General features: G+C 41.0%; 1 protein-coding gene and 2 long non-coding RNA genes across 3 annotated transcripts; 2 read left to right on the top strand and 1 right to left on the bottom strand.

Annotated features, from left to right (window-relative positions):
• The first annotated feature begins 2,468 nt into the window (after positions 1 to 2,468).
• On the top strand, positions 2,469 to 11,383 carry LOC128450117 (high-affinity choline transporter 1). Its single transcript, XM_053433582.1, has 9 exons — positions 2,469 to 2,731; positions 3,003 to 3,119; positions 3,231 to 3,386; positions 3,542 to 3,690; positions 3,768 to 3,911; positions 4,022 to 4,175; positions 5,533 to 5,750; positions 5,819 to 5,875; positions 10,429 to 11,383. Exons 1-9 carry the CDS (start codon positions 2,548 to 2,550, stop codon positions 10,948 to 10,950), a joined length of 1,701 nt encoding a protein of 566 aa, XP_053289557.1. The 5' UTR covers positions 2,469 to 2,547; the 3' UTR covers positions 10,951 to 11,383.
• Positions 8,192 to 10,440, bottom strand: LOC128450119 (uncharacterized). The gene is made up of 3 exons (XR_008339951.1): positions 8,899 to 10,440; positions 8,679 to 8,759; positions 8,192 to 8,583 (listed from the first exon to the last, which is right to left on the bottom strand). It is a non-coding gene; the product is annotated as an uncharacterized LOC128450119 (long non-coding RNA).
• Positions 11,384 to 13,652: 2,269 nt separating the features above from the next.
• On the top strand, positions 13,653 to 16,694 carry LOC128449666 (uncharacterized). The gene is made up of 5 exons (XR_008339896.1): positions 13,653 to 13,771; positions 14,181 to 14,363; positions 14,983 to 15,069; positions 15,821 to 15,968; positions 16,201 to 16,694. It is a non-coding gene; the product is annotated as an uncharacterized LOC128449666 (long non-coding RNA).
• Positions 16,695 to 22,367: the final 5,673 nt, after the last annotated feature.

The following is a 22,367-nucleotide window of genomic DNA, read 5'->3' as shown; positions in this document are numbered from 1 at the left end:
GATCTCTTCTGCCAAGTGCTCTTCTATTTGTTCCATATTCGTTCTTCTAAATCTTCCGTGATTTCCGCGTATTGTGGGGCATGAAACCGGAAGCTAGACTCCGGACGGGATGTAGTAAGCAGACCAATCACAAGCCTTGCGGGCTGCGTGAGGCTCGCGTCGTTTTGTCGTGTAGTTAGAAAAATTGGCGGACGCACGCAAGCCCGCAGAGGGCACGAAAGGGGCGTGTTGCGTGTCTTGCGTGCATGCGTGCGTCCGTGCAACACGAGTATAATTCGGCCTTGACACTTGACAGTCAACTCTCCCTCACTCCCAACTTTACTGCAACAACCTGTTCCTATAGATTCATGTTGAACAACATCAGGAGAATAGGCCCCGTTCTCATTTAGAGTGCATCACAGGTTCTGGTCCAGGCTCTGGTCCAGGCTCTGGTCATCTCACACCTAGACTACTGCCCTTCCCCGGGGCCGGCCCTAGCATATTTGGCGCTCTAGGCAAGCTTCACTCCTGGCGCCCCCCCCCAAAAAATATTTTCCAAAACGATTTTCCACGAAAACTTATTATAAAATTATTTCTTTCTTCGTCGAAGTTGCTTGGACACACACACTTTAACCATAAGCCTCAATGTGCTAGCATGTTCTGACAACACCGAGGAGGTACATACCTTGATTTTTGCCTCATTTTACCCTAATGTTAGATTCATTTTTTTAAGTCAAAATATTGGTTGGAGATATATGTTATGAGTCCCAAAATTGATACCACAGCAACAAAGTATATCTGTAGAATACAGCAGGAATGCAGCAGCAGTAACGACAGAAAGCTTTCAGTTCCTCATCCAGACTGCATCTTATTCAAATTAAACACAATTTCAAGTACAAGCATTTCTCTGAGCGTAACTGCATTTTAAAGTGCATAAAACATACACTCAATTATTATGATGTCTCTTTCCTCCAAACATCTTAATTTACATTATCACTCATGAAGAAATATAAGCATTTACAATATAGACCTATTGAACATTAGATTATAAGTGGTCTTTATAAGGCACAATAACAATACATGAATTACAGAGTCTGTGTGTGTCGGCGCTGAACTACACACTGTAAAGTAAACCATATACTATCGCGACCCGCCTGCAAGACGACGTGCAGTTAAAATAAACACCTATACAGTCGAATGTAGCCCCGCCCACCTAGTGCGCGAGTGAGTTTCTAAGTTTTACCAGTCTAAGTAGATAATCAAAACAACATCAACATGTCTCAATGACACCCGTGGTGATCAAGCGAAGCTTTAGGAGCTAACGTAGGTGACTCTCACTCACTACTAACCTGTAGAATACAGGATGAATGCAGCAGCAATAAAGACACGGAGCATTCAGTTCCTCATCAAGACTGCACCTGTCATGTGGGCGGAGCCCCCAAAGTGACAGGACGGGGTGCAACTGCTCCCGTGCCAAACGTTCCTCCTGAGTGCTGCTGTCATTTACTGATTTATCTAATGAAACTACTTAAAATACTGTCAAAGTAATTAAATACAATATTTTGGGCCATACCACATATAGAAGGGGGCGCAAAAAACTCTGCCTACCAACAAAAAAAATATATTTTTATGCTTGGCGCAGTTTTTGGCGCCCCCCTCTGAGTGGCGCCCTAGGCAACCGCCTATGTCGCCTGTGGGAAAGACCGGCCCTGGCCCTTCTCTCCTGGCAGGTCTACCTGCTAGTTCCATCCGAACCTCTGCATCTCATCCAGAAACCTGCAGCTCCACTGGTCTATAACTTAAATTCACTCACACTCCTCCGCTCCATTCACTGGTTACCAGTGGCATCAGGACAGAAAGTCTTCACATCTTCTGCCGCAGACTAAAGACACATCCCTTCAAACCTCAACTTGGATTAAAACATTTTGTCTTAACAAATAAAAAAGTGTAGTTCTGTTGAGTTGCACTTACATGTAGCACTTTGTAGTTTGGCCTTTTTGAAGCTAAGTAGTCACTTGATTCTTGTTATTCTGGGTTTGTTCCCTCATGGTTGATGCACTTATTGTGAGTCGGTTTGGATAAAAGCTTCAGCTCAATGAAATGTAGTGACGCCGTTTCGAGTGCAATATGAATGTCAGGGCTTCCGGATACTTGGATGACAACACAGGAGCTGTATGGAGGCATGTTGTGTTTTTATACTGTTGGCTTTTTACATCTGGGCATCGAGGCCACATTATCTTGTGTAATAGAAGTGAGAGTTATTCAGTAAAAGTGTAATCAAGAAACCTTTTAGGAATTTCTCTGATGGGAGGAGACAAAGTAACACACACACACACACACACACACACACACACACAAACACCTTGATGAGTCGCCTTGACAGATATAAGATTAATCAAAGTTGGTCAGCCTCATGTTCAGACCAGAGGGTTCAGACCTGTTTGACAGGTCCCCCTGTAGCCACACCCATTCTTTCCCAATGTAGAAATGAATTTTGCCAGAGGTCTGTTGAGGCCGATCACTCAAGTGAAAACAGGCTGGTGTGAAAGACAGTCAACATTCTTCATCATGGCAGTGAACATCCCAGGAGTGATATTGATGGTGCTCTTCTACCTGTTGGTCCTTGGGACCGGCATCTGGGCTTCTTTCAAGTCCAAGAGGGAACAGAAGAAAAGTGGAGCAAATGAGACGGAGATGACGTTACTGGGAAACCGGAGCATCAACTGGATGGTTGGGATCTTAACCATGACAGGTGAGGACAGCTCAGCTGAAGACAACAGGATGAAAACTGTCCATCGCGGCATAGAGATCAGAAAGATCTGGCAATTTATAAAAGCATTATTTTTATAAGAAAACATCATGAATTGGCTTTTAATATGAATAATAAACTGCTAAATCAGATTTGACTAACAACAGTCTTTGTTGGGTGAAGTCCAACTGGTCCTATTGATCAATAATACTGAATTATGATCTAACCTTTAGTCTTTGTCCAAATATCTGCTGTGTGTTGATCCATCCTGCAGCTACATGGGTTGGAGGAGGCTTCATTGTTGGCACAGCTGAGATGGTGTACACTCCGTCAATGGGACTAACCTGGGCCGCCACGATGTTAACTGCATACAGCTCATCTTTTATTCTATGTAAGTTGAAGTTGGCAATTTTACTTCTTCAATTCATCTTAAGTTGAATCAATATTTTTGTGATTTTTTTATATTATCCTTAGTTTCTGTTTTTCCCCTCATTACATCAAGGTGGCCTGGTGTTTGCTAAACCACTTAGAGAAATGAAGTGTGTCACAATGATGGACCCTTTCTACATCAAGTATGGACAAGTTCTGACAGCTGGACTGAGCCTGGCCTCAATTTTTATTGATATACTATGGTTAGCATTTACAATGATTTGTTTAGGTAAGTAAGAATAAACAGAAGCACTTTAACCTCTCCTCATATGTGTGTGTGTTTAAATGTAAGTTTAAAATGAATGTATTTGAAGGAATATGAGTCAGTGATACTTGTACAGTCTGTATATAAGTAGAATTTCACTGATACAAGGTGTTTAACAGGAGGAACCCTGAGTGTGGTCCTGGAATTGCCCTACACTCTTTGTATCTGGATCTCTGCTGCTGTTGTCATCATCTACACTCTGCTGGGAGGTCTCTACTCTGTGGCCTACACTGATATTATTCAGCTTGTTCTTATATTCATTAGCTTGGTGAGTTGCTGGTTTTTAAGGTTTTATAAATTGCTGGAGTCTTTGTCCATTACTTACATTTGTATTTGTCTCTGCAGTGGCTGTGTGTTCCCTTTGTCTTGATGAACCCTAACTGCATGGACATCAGCAAGACTCTGATGAACAACACCTTACACGCTCCCTGGATTGGTGCACCAGGACTGGAGAAGACCGGGATCATGATGGATGATTTCTTGATGTTTGTAAGATGGAGCAAAACTGTGGCTGATGTCAAATGTATTTCACTAGTGTTGAGAGAAATCCTCAAGATAAAGACACATGACTCATATTTTAATTCTGTCTCATTTTATAGGCACTGGGAAGTCTGGGATATCAGTGTTTACACCAGAGGACGTTGGCAGCTTCTTCATTAGCCACAGCTAAGCGCTCGTGCTTAGTCGCTGCTTTCGTCCTACTTGTGTTTGGAATACCTCCAATACTGCTTGGGGCAGCTGCTGCATCTACAGGTACTGACATGTAAATTGTGGAATCTAACATCCACTTATCAGTTGTATCTAATGTTACCGAAAGAACAAAACATGTTAAATCAAATGACAGGAAACCAAGAAGCCACATCTTCACATAACTTAGTGAGCAGGTACAGAGCAAGGTAACCTTTTGTTGATTTGTGTACTAAACAGTGGGTTCTGAAACCAAGGTTGATCTATTACCATATAAAACAAAGTGCTGAGTCACAATCCTTAGTGCAGCAGAGTCTACTGTAAGAAAATAACTATTTTACAGTCCAAATATACAAAGAGCTCTGTTGGGCAATTGATATATTAAACGTGAGACAATTAAATGGTGTGCCTTTCGGCATTCAATAAATATGGTTGTCAGAACTAATATTGAATATTAAAAATATTAATATTAAATAATAACTTTAATTGATTCAAGTTACTCTGGGCACCACCCTTCAAAGGAAGGGAAAAGATGTATTGATAAAGTGTCATGAAAATACTAACTATATATTTGGAACTCTGATAACAATTAAATTAATAACTATAACCAAAATTACCAGAAAGATAGTTAGTTAAGTTGAAGGATATAGAGTTCTTGACAGTGTAGAGGTTGGCAAAACTCACACTCATGCAACATTATTGTAAACAACCCTTGAGAAAGACAAACATTGATTATAAAGATAACAAGTATAAAAACACAAATCACTAAAGGTGTACTTACTATATAAAAATATATGTGTGTGTGTGTGTGTGCCAGGTTAGAGAAAGTAGCTTGTTGCATGCAAAGAAAGACTGTGAAGAGCATAAGATAAATTCAAATAACTTATAATCATCACAGGGAATCGAATGAACAGTCTTTGAGTCGAAAGGATGAGTTGAAAAGAGCAAGTGAGCTGGACAGCCACACTTTACCTCTCAGAGGGTTGAGTAGAAGGAGAAAGAAGGATGGGAGAACTGGGCTTACATTTCCATGGTGACCTCATGGGTCATGGGGCCCAGAGTGACCAATAATGGTTGAAACTTGTGTCTCCGGTCATATTTCACACCTCTGTGTGACGTTGAGGCACCCTGGGAGACTGAGTTCTGGAAGCTTTGGTTTGTCTCCAGAACAAAGAACATGTACTCAAGGCTGTGTCTACACATGTGGGCCGAACTGTAGATCACAAATACCCGGTACCAACACCCCAAATGATCACTGAAAGCAGACTACTTGACCACTATAAACAAGTTATTTAACCAGCCTTTGAATAGGAGCAATTCTGTTGACGATTTGGACGGTTGATTACTTTATCCTTGATCACTTTATACGGTGTTGACTGTTATGCTTTATTTCTGTCTGAATTTTTTTGGGTCTGCTCCTCAGATTGGAACCTGACCTCTTATGGTTCTCCATTTCCATATGAACGTGGGGAAGCAGCTCAAGTCCTGCCCATCACATTACAGCACCTCACCCCGTCCTTCATCTCCATAATCGGAACTGGATGTGTTGCTGCTGCTGTGATGTCATCTGCTGATTCTGGTTTGATTTCTGCTGCTTCTGTCTTCACTGTCAACATATACAAGAACATCCTGAGGCCACAGGTGAGAACATTGAATTATAAGGTAATAGTTATCTCAAACCTCTTCACCTCCTCCTACCTTTTCTCCAGGCATCAGACAGAGAGATTAAGTGGGTGATCCGAGGTGCTGTGATGTTCGTGGGTTTGGTTGGTACCAGGGGCGTCAGCTCACCCAATACCATACAGGGGCACAATAGGGCACCGAAAAAAAAATGTGAGCGCGCGAAGCGCGCGAGCTAAAAAAATTTTGGGCAGTTATTTATTTAAAAAAAGCATGGGCACAGATAATTAATGCAAGCACGCAAGCAAATATTTTATAGCACTTATTTATTATCATAAAGCGTATCTTCATCAAACATGAATAAATATCTGTCAGCAAACATGAACTTGAAAACTGAAAACTTGAAATGTGCAACTGTAAAAGGAAAAACAAAAAAACACCTCTACATACATACATGTCTGTGTTTATCATTTCTATTTCAGACCATCCTATGTGTGATGGTGATGATCCTATGAGGTGTGTATATCATGGCCAGAAAGATAGGGGAGCTGTTCATTTTTTTAACAGTAAACGGTAGCGCCTCTGCTTCATTTTTGCGAAGCTGTCGATCAATTGTGACTGGCTTAATTTGGAGAGTTCTCCTCGCTCAACCGACATGATGGCAAGATGATGAAGCCTATCTTGCCCCATTGTGCTCCTCAACCAAGTGTGAAGGCGTCTCAGTACGCTGAATGTCCTTTCACAACTGCAGCTGGACACAGGAATGGTCAGACATATTTTAATGACCTGTGTCAGTGTAGGGAACATGACATTATCGAGTAAACCGAAAAGACATTGCATGTCAGTAATTGGCAGGCTCTCCTGCTTTCTGTCCAGGTAATGTTTCGCTACCCACACCTCCTCTTGTTTAAGATCAACATTGTAGTGATCTGCGAGACCTCTGAGGTCCTCCTCTTTGAGAAAGGTGCTCGAGCCTGGGTTACAGGCCTGAACACCCTTCAGAACAACGCTGTTCAGAGATGAAAAGCGTTGCTCCAGCTCCGCAATCATCCTGTCTAGGCAAGGTAGGTAGACATTTGTTCTCAATTTTTCAGCATTGCCTAGGTCACTCGCTGCCCCACAACTAGACTCGACTATGTACTCCTCCAGGCGTCTTTGCTTTTGCCTTTGTCTTGGAACACATGACTCAGGGATTTGGTGCGTTTCGCACAAGGCCTTTGCACGGTCATATACCTCCGTCGCTTTGGGGTCAGTGCGCATTTCTTTTAGAGTGGCACACACAGCGCATTTAAACTCCTCTGCTTTTGCCAGGTCCACAGTTTCACTTTGCAGGTATTTGTGAAGACTTTCTGTCACAGACAAAAAAGTCTTGAAGACCATCAACAGATAAATTGTGGTGAACCTGGCAAGGTTGGCATGCAAACCCACAGCCGTGGGGTTGCTGATGTTGGACAGGCACGTGAGAACTGCGGGGAAATTCTCTATCATAGCGTTGATTGACCTCAGCTGGCACGACCATCGGGTCTTGGACAGCTGTACCAGCTCAGAAGGCTGTAAGCCAAGCTGTTTCTGGGTCTCCTTAAACTTGTCGTGGTTAACAAGGGAGACTGAAAAGAATGTATACACATTCTGCATGAGGTCAAATAAATTCCTGGCCTCTGGTATGGCTTGACATGTGCAACACAGCACTAAATTCAATTGATGTGCATAGCAATGCACATAAATGGCCATGGGATGGTTCTCTCTGAACTTAGCTTGGACCCCTCCAACAGTCCCACTCATGACTGAGGCGCCATCATAAGCCTGTGCAACCACCTTCACATGATCTAAGCCATTAAATCTTAGCTGATCTTCAATTGCAGTGGTAATGGACTCTGCGTCAAACCCTTTCAAATCTGTCATGGCTAGCAAATGCTCTTTCACACTCCCCCCAGCAACATAACGAACACACACAGCTAGCTGCTCAGTGGTGCCATCTCTCGCTTCATCTGCCATTACTGAAAACATTCCAGCCTCCTTTATTTCTTGACTGATAGCTTTTACTATCTCTTGGGCACAGCATTGAATGACCTCATTTTGGGATGAAGGTGATAAGTATGTACTGTGAGATGGTGGTGAATATGCCTGAAGAAAAGGATCAAACTCTTTCAAGAGGTTCATACACTCCAGAAAGTTTCCCTGGTTGTCGCTGGACATGCCCTCATCATGGCCACGGAATGGGATATTTTGTTTACCCAAAAACTTGGTAACAGCCACAACCCGGCTGAGGTACTCGCGTCTCTCTTTGATTTCACGCTCACTTGCAGAATCCAACTGCTCGACAACACTGCCATGAGCCGCACTGGCTTTATAACTACACCAAGACTCCATGCTTGCCTTATGGGCTGGTGATTTCTCATGCTCTCTATAGACATCCAGAGCTTTTTTCCAATTTTGAAAGCCAGTGTTTACAAAGGTGTCATTCTTCAAATGTTTCCCAAATATTCTACAGGGAAAACAAAAGGCTGCATCTTTAGACTTGGAATATTCCAGCCATGTAAAGCTTTCAAACCAGTTGGCGTTAAAGGATCGATTCTTGGCACCAAAGTTGTGCTGGGGATATTTTGACAACTTAACTTGGTTTGGGCCAGACTCCTTTCCCCCAAGATCACTTGTATGTCCCTCAACATTGTGGACACTGCTTTTTTCTCTTGCCCCCAGTCTAATGTTCTCTGCCACTGTGGCAACTGTTTTCTCAGTCTCATATCTGGGGTGTGATCTCTCTGGCCTGTCTGTCTCCTGTTGTCCTTCCTTCTCTCTCTGCATTTCCCCTGCCTCAACCAGCTCATTCTCTTCTGCCCTCTGATTCTCCTGTCTGGTGCAACATACAAAAAATCATATGATCAATGGTTACCTCAGATAACCATTAAAAGTTCAAATAAAATTAATCAAATCTAAGCTGAGTCTCACCTGTCAGTGTCATCTCTCAATGCCAACTCTACCTGCGTCCCTTCAATCTGCTCCTCTCCTCTGCACTCTGCTGCACTGAGTCTTGAAGCAACAAGAACATATTACAGTCTCCTGTCTGCATTTTCACTATCTAGATTTGTATATATGCATATGTAAAGTTACTTGTGTATAACCTGTTTGCAGTTATTCCTAATTAATATGAAAGTAATAGTCATATCACCTCTGCTCGTGCTCATCAACATCCCTCTCTCCTTCACCTTTTCCTTCAACTCCTCCGTCACCTCCTCCGGCACTCTGCTGCTCCTCTTTGTCTGGACAGATATGTAACTGTTAGGCTTGGGCTAGTGACCAGTGGTCAACTCAACTGGGTTGTTACCTAAAAGTGGTTTGCATTGCCTTGTTACCTAGCGTAGCTCTCTCATTTCTCCTTGCTGCTTTATCCCTGCTCCGAGCGAATAACTTTCTGATGTCCATCTACAAGAACAATGTTGTTTGAGTTGAATTGAGATCAAAATCATAACTAATACAGTAGGCTGTTATATCTAGTTCCGGTCACTGAGATAACAAATAATTCAATGCCAGCAAAAGATCATAAAATAACATAGCCTACTAGTACAACATACTTCTTCCATAACTTTCTACATACCTGACACACCAAAAAAACGAATAGTAAAAACAGGACATTCGTCTATATGCATGCTATGAATGATACCTATCAATTGTTTGTTTTTTCTACATTATGTTTCTACTGTCTTGAAAGTAACCACCTGTATGTCATCATGCCCCCTTAATGTCTGTGCTTTTGTCTGTAGGCCTACTCGAGCAGAAAACACCAGAATGAGAATAATTTCAGAATCATTCATTTTCAACTTTGAGACCAACGTGTGCTTGAGCTGCTTAAGCCAGCCTGCTTATTTAAGCATGCACTGGGCTATTTTTAAAAGCAACAGCGTACAAAACAGCTTCCACCTCCGAGTGTTGTATTCTGTTATAAATTGCGCTAGTATAACATCGGTGCCATTGGTTCCAGGCAACTTGAGAAGATGTCTTATACAGTATGCCGATAGCTAGCTAACTAAGCTGACAAGACAACTTGGATACCCCATCACGGGATCATCACCCCCTGAAAACATGAACGTAAAGAATCGAGAAACACCATAAGATGGCATGTAGTGTGAACCCGACATTTGTGATCTTTCTCCGATCAACAGGTCCAGCTTAAACAGTTATCGCTACAGTTTAATATATTAGCGAACTGTCTGGCTACTATAGCATAACGACAGACGTGACCACATTAGCTAATAACACCACTTCAGAGACGCCCCTTCACCTTATTTGATGAAAGGCATACACATTTGTTAGACATTCTATGCTTCCAGAGGATAAAAATGTAACGCTTACTGTTTACTTCACTTCACGCCGGCCGGAGTGAATGGTCGCTGACGCTGTGCTGGACAACTCCTGGCTCTGTGTTACAGGCAACTCTCCGGCTGCAACATGCTCCGAGTGGCCGCAAGTGGATTCTAATTACTCTGTCCGTATGTCGGACTTAAATTCTAACGAAAGTGGTAGTCTATAGGCCTATTTTAAGAAAAAAAAATGCTAGCATGCATTCTGTAGATTGCCAGATGAGTCAGACTTAAATAAAAAAAAATTAAAGGTATAAATAAATTAATTAATTAAAAAATCAGTGCCCCAGGCATACCCAGGCACCGCAGATCCACAACGGGGCACGTGCCCCGGTGAAAAGGGTCTGCCGACGCCGATGGTTGGTACATCACTAACAGGCCATGAAAACAGTGTCTTACTCTACTGGATTCTTAGTGCTGAAGTGGCCTACATCATAATCTTCCCTCAACTGGTCTGCATCCTCTTCTTCAATATCTCCAATGGTTACGGAGCTGTTATGGGCTGTGTGGTAGGATTGGTGCTCAGAGTTCTCAGTGGACTCCCATCACTCGGGGTGCCAGTTGTCCTCCACTTCCCAGGATGTGTTCTTGAGGATGGAGTTTATGTCCAGTATGCTCCAGTTAAGACCATCTCCATGGTGTCTGCCATTGCTGCCATTGTGTTGTTCTCCTATCTGACGTCTGTGCTCTTCAACAAAGGCCTGTTACCTGAGAAGTGTGACGTGTTCAAGGTGAAGGTCCAGCAATCAGCACGAGAGCTGACACTGGTACATGGGGCCAAAGAAGACAATGAGAAAGAGACACTTGATAACACATGTTCTCAGACTGAGGCCTCAGAGCCGATGCTTAACTCAGAGTGTTAGAGTCCCTGAATATCTGTTGTTTGAATTCTCACACAGACCAGGAAGTTCTATCACATTCTACATCCCCATGGAGACTTCTGCATCCAAACACAGGGGTATTAAGACAAGTGGACATAGATGGCACCAGTTCACTGAGCACATTTGTCTACAGTTAAACAAGATTGTCTTTCTTTCATTAAAACAAGTTCTTATTGCAACTTTGGTGCTTTATTGGGTTCTTTGTTTAAACTGAGGCAAATGACAGCGAGATCTACTGAACTACAGAGATTGTTATCTCACCATGTTGTGTGTCTCTTATGGTGTAAAGTGTCATGGTGAGATACAAAATCAGATATCGTAATGGTTGTAAATTACTCCTTCAAATTGCTGGCATTTCAATCTGTGATGTTACAGGGCACCTAAAATCTTTTGTATTTACACACTTTCATTTGAAACACTTCACCATAATCTTTTAATAAAGTTGATTAAATGATCACTGAATCCTTGCAGCTGGTTTATTTAGAAAAGACAGGACAATTTTTTTTTACTATACTGGCTTCAAATTCTAAAACAAGCTCTTCCATTTGATAACAGCTACATTATGTGATGTCCTCTCTGACCCAGAATAAGATTCATATCAACATGTAGCATAAGCGAGGGAAAAGCAAGAAGTCACAAGCTCATTAAATAACCGCCTGTCTGTAGTTGTACTTAGAAAGTTGCTGAGCTAGATCCAAATACAGACAAACAAGATATACAGCAAGTAGTGTATACATTATATATATACATACATAAAAACTGGCTCACACATAGAAGGATGGCAAAAGAGCTCAGGTGATGAAAACTGAGAGTATAGACAACTGGAAACACAGGAGCCGGACGACTGAAAAAACGCAAACGTAAAAGACAACCTGACCAAGAGAAACACAAAGACTCTACACACAGAGGAGGCAGAGATAATATACCACATGTTCAATATATTAGGACAAGATGGAGACACCCCCCCCCAGGTAATGAAGAATTCAAAATACAGCACACTAATCCCCCCCAGAATGCTATGAACCTGGGTGTGACACACGACAGTCAACTCTCCCTCACTGCCAACACTACTGCAACAATCTGTTCCTATAGATTCATGTTGCACAACATCAGGAGAATAGGCCCCTTTCTCACTCAGAGGGCGTCACAGGTTCTGGTGCAGGTTCTGGTCCAGGTTCTGGTCCAGGTTCTAGTCCAAGCTCTGGTCCAGGTTCTGGTCCAGGCTCTGGTCCAGGCTCTGGTCATATCACACCTAGGCTATTGCCCCTGCCTCCTGGCAGGTCTACCTGCTAGTGCCATCCAAACCTCTGCATCTCATCCAGAAACCTGCAGCTCCACTGGTTACCAGTGGCATCAGGACAGAAAGTCCTTCACATCTTCCGCCGCAGACTAAAGACACATCCCTTCAAACCACAACTTGGATTAAAACATTTTGTCATAACAAATAAAAAAGTTGAGTTCTTTTGAGTTGCACTTTCATGTAGCACTTTATAGTTTGGATTTTTTTAAGCTAAGTAGTCACTTGATTCTTGATGTTCTGGGTTTGTTCCCTCATGGTTGATGCACTTATTGTGAGTCGGTTTGGATAAAAGCTTCAGCTCATTGAAATGTAATGACGCCGTTTCGAGTGCAATATGAATGTCAGGGCTTCCGGATACTTGGATGACACCACAGGAGCTGTATGAGGCATGTTGTGTTTTTATTCTGTTGGATGGGAGGAGACAAAGTAATGCACGCACAAACACTTTGATGAGTTGCCATGACAGATAGATAGGAGAGAGTGAAGAAGTAAATCTTTGCCACTGTTTGGGAAGCTATACTCTTTCAAAATGTATTTAGTTTAATATGAATAATAAACAGCCAAATCAGATTTGACAAACAACAGTCTTTGTTGGGTGAAGTCCTACTGGTCCTATTAATCAATAATACTGAATTATGATCTAACCTTTAGTCTTTGTCCAAATATCTGCTGTGTGTTGGTCCATCCTGCAGCTACATATGTTGGAGGAGGCTTCATTGTTGGCACAGCTGAGATGGTGTACACTCCGTCAATGGGACTAACCTGGGCAGCCACGACGTTAACTGCATACAGCTTATCTTTTATTCAACCCAGTCTCATCAGAAAACGTTCAATGGCAACGTTGGTCCACTTGGAACGACGTTACCATCTCACAATCTGGCCTCTAAGATTGTGAGTTGGTAACATTTAGTCCTCCCATTGTTTTGCATTGGCGTGTTCTCAGGTCACGTGACTCTCAAGCTCCCGTCTGCGGAGAGGAAAACATGGCGGAGATTCCCTGTTTTTTCAGATAAAAATATAATTTTGTAACTTAGTTTGGGCATAAAAATACATTCTGACACCATTTCTAGCGAGAAATGTGCTCTTTGCTTCCACAGTCTTCAGCCAGTTCGTGCTTATGATAAATATTTTAATAGTTATGACGCATGTTTTTATCGTTGCTATGACGGTTGCCATGCCACCACGGCGCAGCTTGGTGTTTAAATCACAGTCCCTGCGTGGTGTCCTTCAGTGATCGTGAATGTTATTCTTCTTATATAATAGTAATATTTGAGGCTAGATTACATCTCTAATGAGAAGGAACCTGCGAGTCTGTTCATACCGAGGCCGGACCGAGTGCGCGAGCGGACCGGACCGAGTGCGCGACCGGACCGAGTGCGCGAGCGGACATGACGTGTGGCTGTCGTAAAAACCCTATTTGTAAACAACCAGTCCTTTTAACTCGGGGCTGCGTCATAAACACGGAGCGCTTGGAAGACCACGATGTCATCTTCCTTCTGTCAGGTAAGTAGTTTATTGTTTTTAAAGATCGTTACGATCTAGGTTTACAGTCCGAGTGCGGAGAGAGTCCGTCAATCCACACTATGGACGCTGTTCATCAGCTAATACGCCATTGTTAGCCACATGCTTCAGCCCACGGTAGCCTGTGCTACCTGGGAGGTGAATACATGGTTGTTGAAAACCAGTTCAAGACGCTTAGCTCATCATTGAGGGACGCTACAATATAAATATAAACATGAATTTGATTTATGAATGCTTTAGATTAATAAGGAGTGTATTTGTCTACCATTACTCCACAATATCAGATCAATTTGGTTTAATGTATAGTATGCACTATGACAATAATGTTTCCATGTTATGGAGTTGCGATTCATTTTATAAAACAATTGCTATGTTCTGTTTTTTAATCAAGGAGGATCAAAGTGAAGCTACAGGAGTTTCATTAACGTCAACAACTTGGACCGAACAGTTTGTTTTGCTTGATGAAGAGCAGGAAGGGCAGCCTGGAGAGAAAGAGAAGCCGGGTTGAGCCCACTACCATCATCCATGTACCACGAGGAAGATGAGGGAGAGAAATGATCCTACCGTTAAAGAGGTACTTTTAAGTTACATACCAGAAAAACCATTTTATATCATTTGCCAAATATACATTTTTATTAAATCCCCAAAGTACGCTTGCTGAAATACAAGTTAATATCACACTGAAAGAATTTTGATCAATCATGCTTCCCTGCTGTGATTGTTTAACTGGGAAAACAACTTTTTCCACAGGAAGGCAAGTAAATTTAAGGAATACATGTGCAAAGTTTTCCTCTGTTATGTATAATGATGACCCCCATCAAACATAATGTTAGCAATCTTTACACCTTTTAATTTATACTGATTATTTCTGTCTACATGTGTGAATTTGCCTTCATTAGTTTCAGAAAAGAGCGATGATGTATCGGTCAGTGGGCGGCAGCACGAGACTCCGCAAACTAGTCTGTAAGCAAAGCAGACGAAGGCATCGAGGTTGCGGCCTGCCATCATTGTTATTTTGCTTAAGGGACTGAATATGTTTCATGCAGAAATATTAGCAATTCCCTTATATCTACCAAAACTGCTTGTTTCACAGACTGCAGTTTTGTTTTGATCCGATGTGGTGTGCAAATACAACCGTATCTGCAATGGGTTGTGGGGCATTAACATTTGTAACTCTAATTTTGTTTTGACAGACTGTGAAAAGAACGTTGAGAACATCACCACTCTACAGGAAGACACAGTCCAGTAATGGGTGTCAGAAGTTCAGTAGTGAACGACAGGTACTGTGGAAAAATGTGTGTCATTGTTGTACAATGTCCTTTGACTCTGTTTAAACAAGGTTAACACAAAAAGGTTTGATTGTAAAGTGATATTGGTATGAATTCATGTTATTCTCCTCTTCACAAGAAACAAACAATCAAAATTACCTGCAGAAAGCCCTTGATGGACGCTTCAGCTGCATCGTCAGACTGGCCAGACAGCAAGATGCCAACTTTAATGCCAATTTATTTGTGTAACATTCTGTGAGCAAATGTATAGATAACTTTTTGTAGATTGTAAAAATAGATAACCCATTTATTACAAAAAAACTACACTAGAATTACCGCACTGCGTTGTATGACTCCGCTAACCAGTGCAGTGTCCGTCTACATATTTCTACATATTTTCTCTCATATAAATGACACTGTATCTCTTGACAACTGAAACCATAAGATGAGGTCAGTGTGGCCTTGACCTTTTTACTTTAAGACAAATACAAAGTTAGACAATCCGAAAACATACAGTTATGCCTCCGGCGACTCGCTATTGCAGAGGCATTAAAACCGTAGTGTAGTAGATTGGATTTTATTGGTGATACATTGGACATCTTGTATGGGTACACCAAAAAATATATTTGGTTTCACATTCTAGATGGCAATAAGCAGAGTCATCAACTCAGGAAAAATATTTCTGTAGAAAAGAAAGCCCTGTATGTATACATACACACAAACGCACTATTGAGACGTTTTGTTTTTTATCATATATTCTCAGGCAGTACTGATGCATTTACTGAGACGGGACGTGAGGGCCTACTCTGCGTGCTCAGAGTTCAAGCCCAGCAGGCTGCAGCGGGCCTGACATATTCTGGAACAGCAGCACAGTCTTTGGATGACTCCTCTGAAGATGAAAACATGGCGAGGTACTTCTCCACTGATGAAGAACTGTGAGGGCTGTGATTAGCTACACTCTCTTGCTACAAGGCTACTCATGCTACTCCCTGGCAGCCTTAGGAAGGCATTAGCTTGCTGTTGGGTAGCTGTTAGCTTCAGCATTTTTAGTTTTTAGTGGCCTGTCTGACGTTTATGTTTAAAAAAAAAATCAGAGGGAACCATCTTCATAATTTAACACTATGGTTTGTTTGTGTCCTTCAGTTCTTCTCAAGAGAAGCAGTACAGGTGTGCCTCAGCTCCACGGTCCCTCCTGCAGCCTCCGCTCCTGATGCTAACCTCATGTCTCCATCACACCAAGCAGCAGACCTGGATTGACAGACCTTTCTCCAGAGCTGCCCCCTCCCTCTGAAACCCCCCTCTCCAAAACACTATTTGTGTAGTTTTTAAAGTATTTTTTGCATGAGAATTGTTGATCATATCATTTCCAGCAGATGCCTTAATATAATGTTTGTGCACAATAAATGACATTGATCATAACATAATGGTATTTCCTTGCACTTCTACACCATGATATTGGCAGATAAGATGCTGATTACATTAAAGCAGTGAATGCTCTTCTTTAAGCAACATAAACAAACAATGATCCAATGGATCTGAAGTAGAATGGGCACATTACATTCTGTAGAGAATGCCTCAGTTATGGAAGTCAGAAAATAACTTTCTTTATCTGAGGTTCCAGTCATTTATAGTCACAGCAAAGCACACAGGTCTGGTTGTCTAGGGACACCCATATCATTGTTTAAGATGTGTAACATCAAGTTTGTGTTTCAGTGCAAAATTAGTCATTAGTCAAGAGTTCACCCTCTTGTTTACATTAAAATTAGGTGACCCAGATGTTTCACAATGCATCTGATAAGGTCTTATGAGAAACATTCTTAACATTAAAGAAATCAACACAGAGGCTAGCAATAACTGTTTGACTTTAATCCGTAGCTGGTAATCGGCAGCCTGACTTATTCAAACACATTAATACTACAATGAATGAGGCAGGGGTTATCTATCAGAAATCAACTATATCGTCACGTTATGTTTCTCTTGAGCACATGGAAATTACCTTCAGCTTCCACTTACTGTCACCTGAACCATACTGTTATTTCTGTATCTACAGTGACTTTTAGGAAAACATATACTAGAGGGCAATGTATAAACATTAATACATCTTATTTATATAGAGCTTTTCAAGTAGTGCAAGTACTAAACTGAGGGAAAGTTAAGACAAACAATATATATATATCTTATTTCCATGTGCCAGGACAGCCTCACACTTGGATGTAAACCAATTTTAAAACACATTTGCTTATACTGGAGATCTTTTAAATTAATGTCCCAGAAATGATTTCTGATGGAAAACCCCTGCCTTACTCATTGTAGTATTAATGTGTTTGAATAAGTCAGGCCGCTGATTACCAGCTACGGATTAAAGTCAAACATCTATTGCTAGCCTCTGTGTTGATTTCTTTAATGTTAAGAATGTTTCTCATAAGACCTTATCAGATGCATTGTGAAACATCTGGGTCACCTAATTTTAATGTAAACAAGAGGGTGAACTCTTGACTAATGACTAATTTTGCACTGAAACACAAACTTGATGTTACACATCTTAAACAATGATATGGGTGTCCCTAGACAACCAGACCTGTGTGCTTTGCTGTGACTATAAATGACTGGAACCTCAGATAAAGAAAGTTATTTTCTGACTTCCATAACTGAGGCATTCTCTACAGAATGTAATGTGCCCATTCTACTTCAGATCCATTGGATCATTGTTTGTTTATGTTGCTTAAAGAAGAGCATTCACTGCTTTAATGTAATCAGCATCTTATCTGCCAATATCATGGTGTAGAAGTGCAAGGAAATACCATTATGTTATGATCAATGTCATTTATTGTGCACAAACATTATATTAAGGCATCTGCTGGAAATGATATGATCAACAATTCTCATGCAAAAAATACTTTAAAAACTACACAAATAGTGTTTTGGAGAGGGGGGTTTCAGAGGGAGGGGGCAGCTCTGGAGAAAGGTCTGTCAATCCAGGTCTGCTGCTTGGTGTGATGGAGACATGAGGTTAGCATCAGGAGCGGAGGCTGCAGGAGGGACCGTGGAGCTGAGGCACACCTGTACTGCTTCTCTTGAGAAGAACTGAAGGACACAAACAAACCATAGTGTTAAATTATGAAGATGGTTCCCTCTGATTTTTTTTTTAAACATAAACGTCAGACAGGCCACTAAAAACTAAAAATGCTGAAGCTAACAGCTACCCAACAGCAAGCTAATGCCTTCCTAAGGCTGCCAGGGAGTAGCATGAGTAGCCTTGTAGCAAGAGAGTGTAGCTAATCACAGCCCTCACAGTTCTTCATCAGTGGAGAAGTACCTCGCCATGTTTTCATCTTCAGAGGAGTCATCCAAAGACTGTGCTGCTGTTCCAGAATATGTCAGGCCCGCTGCAGCCTGCTGGGCTTGAACTCTGAGCACGCAGAGTAGGCCCTCACGTCCCGTCTCAGTAAATGCATCAGTACTGCCTGAGAATATATGATAAAAAACAAAACGTCTCAATAGTGCGTTTGTGTGTATGTATACATACAGGGCTTTCTTTTCTACAGAAATATTTTTCCTGAGTTGATGACTCTGCTTATTGCCATCTAGAATGTGAAACCAAATATATTTTTTGGTGTACCCATACAAGATGTCCAATGTAACACCAATAAAATCCAATCTACTACACTACGGTTTTAATGCCTCTGCAATAGCGAGTCGCCGGAGGCATAACTGTATGTTTTCGGATTGTCTAACTTTGTATTTGTCTTAAAGTAAAAAGGTCAAGGCCACACTGACCTCATCTTATGGTTTCAGTTGTCAAGAGATACAGTGTCATTTATATGAGAGAAAATATGTAGAAATATGTAGACGGACACTGCACTGGTTAGCGGAGTCATACAACGCAGTGCGGTAATTCTAGTGTAGTTTTTTTGTAATAAATGGGTTATCTATTTTTACAATCTACAAAAAGTTATCTATACATTTGCTCACAGAATGTTACACAAATAAATTGGCAGTAAAGTTGGCATCTTGCTGTCTGGCCAGTCTGACGATGCAGCTGAAGCGTCCATCAAGGGCTTTCTGCAGGTAATTTTGATTGTTTGTTTCTTGTGAAGAGGAGAATAACATGAATTCATACCAATATCACTTTACAATCAAACCTTTTTGTGTTAACCTTGTTTAAACAGAGTCAAAGGACATTGTACAACAATGACACACATTTTTCCACAGTACCTGTCGTTCACTACTGAACTTCTGACACCCATTACTGGACTGTGTCTTCCTGTAGAGTGGTGATGTTCTCAACGTTCTTTTCACAGTCTGTCAAAACAAAATTAGAGTTACAAATGTTAATGCCCCACAACCCATTGCAGATACGGTTGTATTTGCACACCACATCGGATCAAAACAAAACTGCAGTCTGTGAAACAAGCAGTTTTGGTAGATATAAGGGAATTGCTAATATTTCTGCATGAAACATATTCAGTCCCTTAAGCAAAATAACAATGATGGCAGGCCGCAACCTCGATGCCTTCGTCTGCTTTGCTTACAGACTAGTTTGCGGAGTCTCGTGCTGCCGTCCACTGACCGATACATCATCGCTCTTTTCTGAAACTAATGAAGGCAAATTCACACATGTAGACAGAAATAATCAGTATAAATTAAAAGGTGTAAAGATTGCTAACATTATGTTTGATGGGGGTCATCATTATACATAACAGAGGAAAACTTTGCACATGTATTCCTTAAATTTACTTGCCTTCCTGTGGAAAAAGTTGTTTTCCCAGTTAAACAATCACAGCAGGGAAGCATGATTGATCAAAATTCTTTCAGTGTGATATTAACTTGTATTTCAGCAAGCGTACTTTGGGGATTTAATAAAAATGTATATTTGGCAAATGATATAAAATGGTTTTTCTGGTATGTAACTTAAAAGTACCTCTTTAACGGTAGGATCATTTCTCTCCCTCATCTTCCTCGTGGTACATGGATGATGGTAGTGGGCTCAACCCGGCTTCTCTTTCTCTCCAGGCTGCCCTTCCTGCTCTTCATCAAGCAAAACAAACTGTTCGGTCCAAGTTGTTGACGTTAATGAAACTCCTGTAGCTTCACTTTGATCCTCCTTGATTAAAAAACAGAACATAGCAATTGTTTTATAAAATGAATCGCAACTCCATAACATGGAAACATTATTGTCATAGTGCATACTATACATTAAACCAAATTGATCTGATATTGTGGAGTAATGGTAGACAAATACACTCTTTATTAATCTAAAGCATTCATAAATCAAATTCATGTTTATATTTATATTGTAGCGTCCCTCAATGATGAGCTAAGCGTCTTGAACTGGTTTTCAACAACCATGTATTCACCTCCCAGGTAGCACAGGCTACCGTGGGCTGAAGCATGTGGCTAACAATGGCGTATTAGCTGATGAACAGCGTCCATAGTGTGGATTGACGGACTCTCTCCGCACTCGGACTGTAAACCTAGATCGTAACGATCTTTAAAAACAATAAACTACTTACCTGACAGAAGGAAGATGACATCGTGGTCTTCCAAGCGCTCCGTGTTTATGACGCAGCCCCGAGTTAAAAGGACTGGTTGTTTACAAATAGGGTTTTTACGACAGCCACACGTCATGTCCGCTCGCGCACTCGGTCCGGTCGCGCACTCGGTCCGGTCCGCTCGCGCACTCGGTCCGGCCTCGGTATGAACAGACTCGCAGGTTCCTTCTCATTAGAGATGTAATCTAGCCTCAAATATTACTATTATATAAGAAGAATAACATTCACGATCACTGAAGGACACCACGCAGGGACTGTGATTTAAACACCAAGCTGCGCCGTGGTGGCATGGCAACCGTCATAGCAACGATAAAAACATGCGTCATAACTATTAAAATATTTATCATAAGCACGAACTGGCTGAAGACTGTGGAAGCAAAGAGCACCTTTCTCGCTAGAAATGGTGTCAGAATGTATTTTTATGCCCAAACTAAGTTACAAAATTATATTTTTATCTGAAAAAACAGGGAATCTCCGCCATGTTTTCCTCTCCGCAGACGGGAGCTTGAGAGTCACGTGACCTGAGAACACGCCAATGCAAAACAATGGGAGGACTAAATGTTACCATCTCACAATCTGGCCTCTCAGATTGTGAGATGGTAACGTCGTTCCAAGTGGACCAACGTTGCCATTGAACGTTTTCTGATGAGACTGGGTTGCTTTTATTCTATGTAAGTTGAAGTTGGCAATTTTACTTCATCAATTCACCTTAAGTTGAATTAATATTTTTGTGATTTTTTGATATTATCATTAGTTTATGTTTTTCCCCTCATTCAATCAAGGTGGCCTGGTGTTTGCTAAACCACTAAGAGAAATGAAGTTTTTCAAAATGATGGACCCTTTCCACACCAAGTTCTGACAGCTGGACAGAGCCTGGCCTCAATTTATCTTTATGTGACGTGTGTGACTGTAACAATGATGGGTTTAGGTAAGTAAGAATATACTTTAACATCTCCACATATTTTTCACATGTTTTTTGTATTTGCATGTGTTTTTCTTAATTTGCTGTGCGTTGAGGTCTCTCAGCCACCGTACAAACCAGTACAAAGCACAATACAAGAGAGATCACGAGCAAATTATAAATATCCCAATTAATACATTAAGGATTTGAATAAAGCACTATAATTTGAAAAATAAGTATTCCATAAATGTAGATAACTGAATATAAATCGTTACAACCAATAAAATGATTGTCTTTGTCAGAGGAGTAAAAAAGTGAGTTAATTGTACAATTTCTTCCACTATATTAACATGAGTCTTGAGCGACCCCATCACAACTAGACAGCTTTACATACAGGTGTGAATGCCACACTGTTTAATGGTCCTCCCTAATAAGAGCTTACATATATTAGTCTCATATTTGTATAAAGAAAATCAAACTTTAAATCAAAGTGGATTTTAAGACACTTTATAATGAAAGCAGCAAAAGCTTTTCAGAGTCTTATTTGGTCTCTTTGTTTTTAAAGTTCATGACAGTGCAGGCTTTTTGACTTTAACCTGATTTCAGCACTTACATTTTAGACATTTTGTGGACATGGTCCTACATTTATAAAAAAAAAAAATGGATGTTATTGGATTAAATTATGATTAAAAAACTCATTACTCAAGATTTCAATCTCAAACTCTTTAAAATCTCGGATAAATAAGTGCTTTTTCTTCAGACGAAATATTGACGTGTGCTTTTTCATCTCCATTAGTATTATTAATATTTATAATGATATCCTTATTCATGTACTTCTTTCTGTATTTTTACTTTAT

Source organism: Pleuronectes platessa, chromosome 10 (genome assembly GCF_947347685.1).
Source record: "Pleuronectes platessa chromosome 10, fPlePla1.1, whole genome shotgun sequence".
Lineage (NCBI taxonomy): Eukaryota > Metazoa > Chordata > Actinopteri > Pleuronectiformes > Pleuronectidae > Pleuronectes > Pleuronectes platessa.
Note: the sequence above shows the minus strand (reverse complement) of the source record. Positions and strands in the feature narration are given on the sequence as shown.

Bases quoted from the DNA above. Each gene is read 5' to 3' on its own strand.
- LOC128450117 (XM_053433582.1), top strand. From the start codon at position 2,548: ATGGCAGTGAACATCCCAGGAGTGATATTGATGGTGCTCTTCTACCTG. The intron at 3,120-3,230 runs GTAAGTTGAAGT...CATTACATCAAG, and splicing joins CAGCTCATCTTTTATTCTAT to GTGGCCTGGTGTTTGCTAAA. The intron at 4,176-5,532 runs GTACTGACATGT...TCTGCTCCTCAG, and splicing joins GGCAGCTGCTGCATCTACAG to ATTGGAACCTGACCTCTTAT.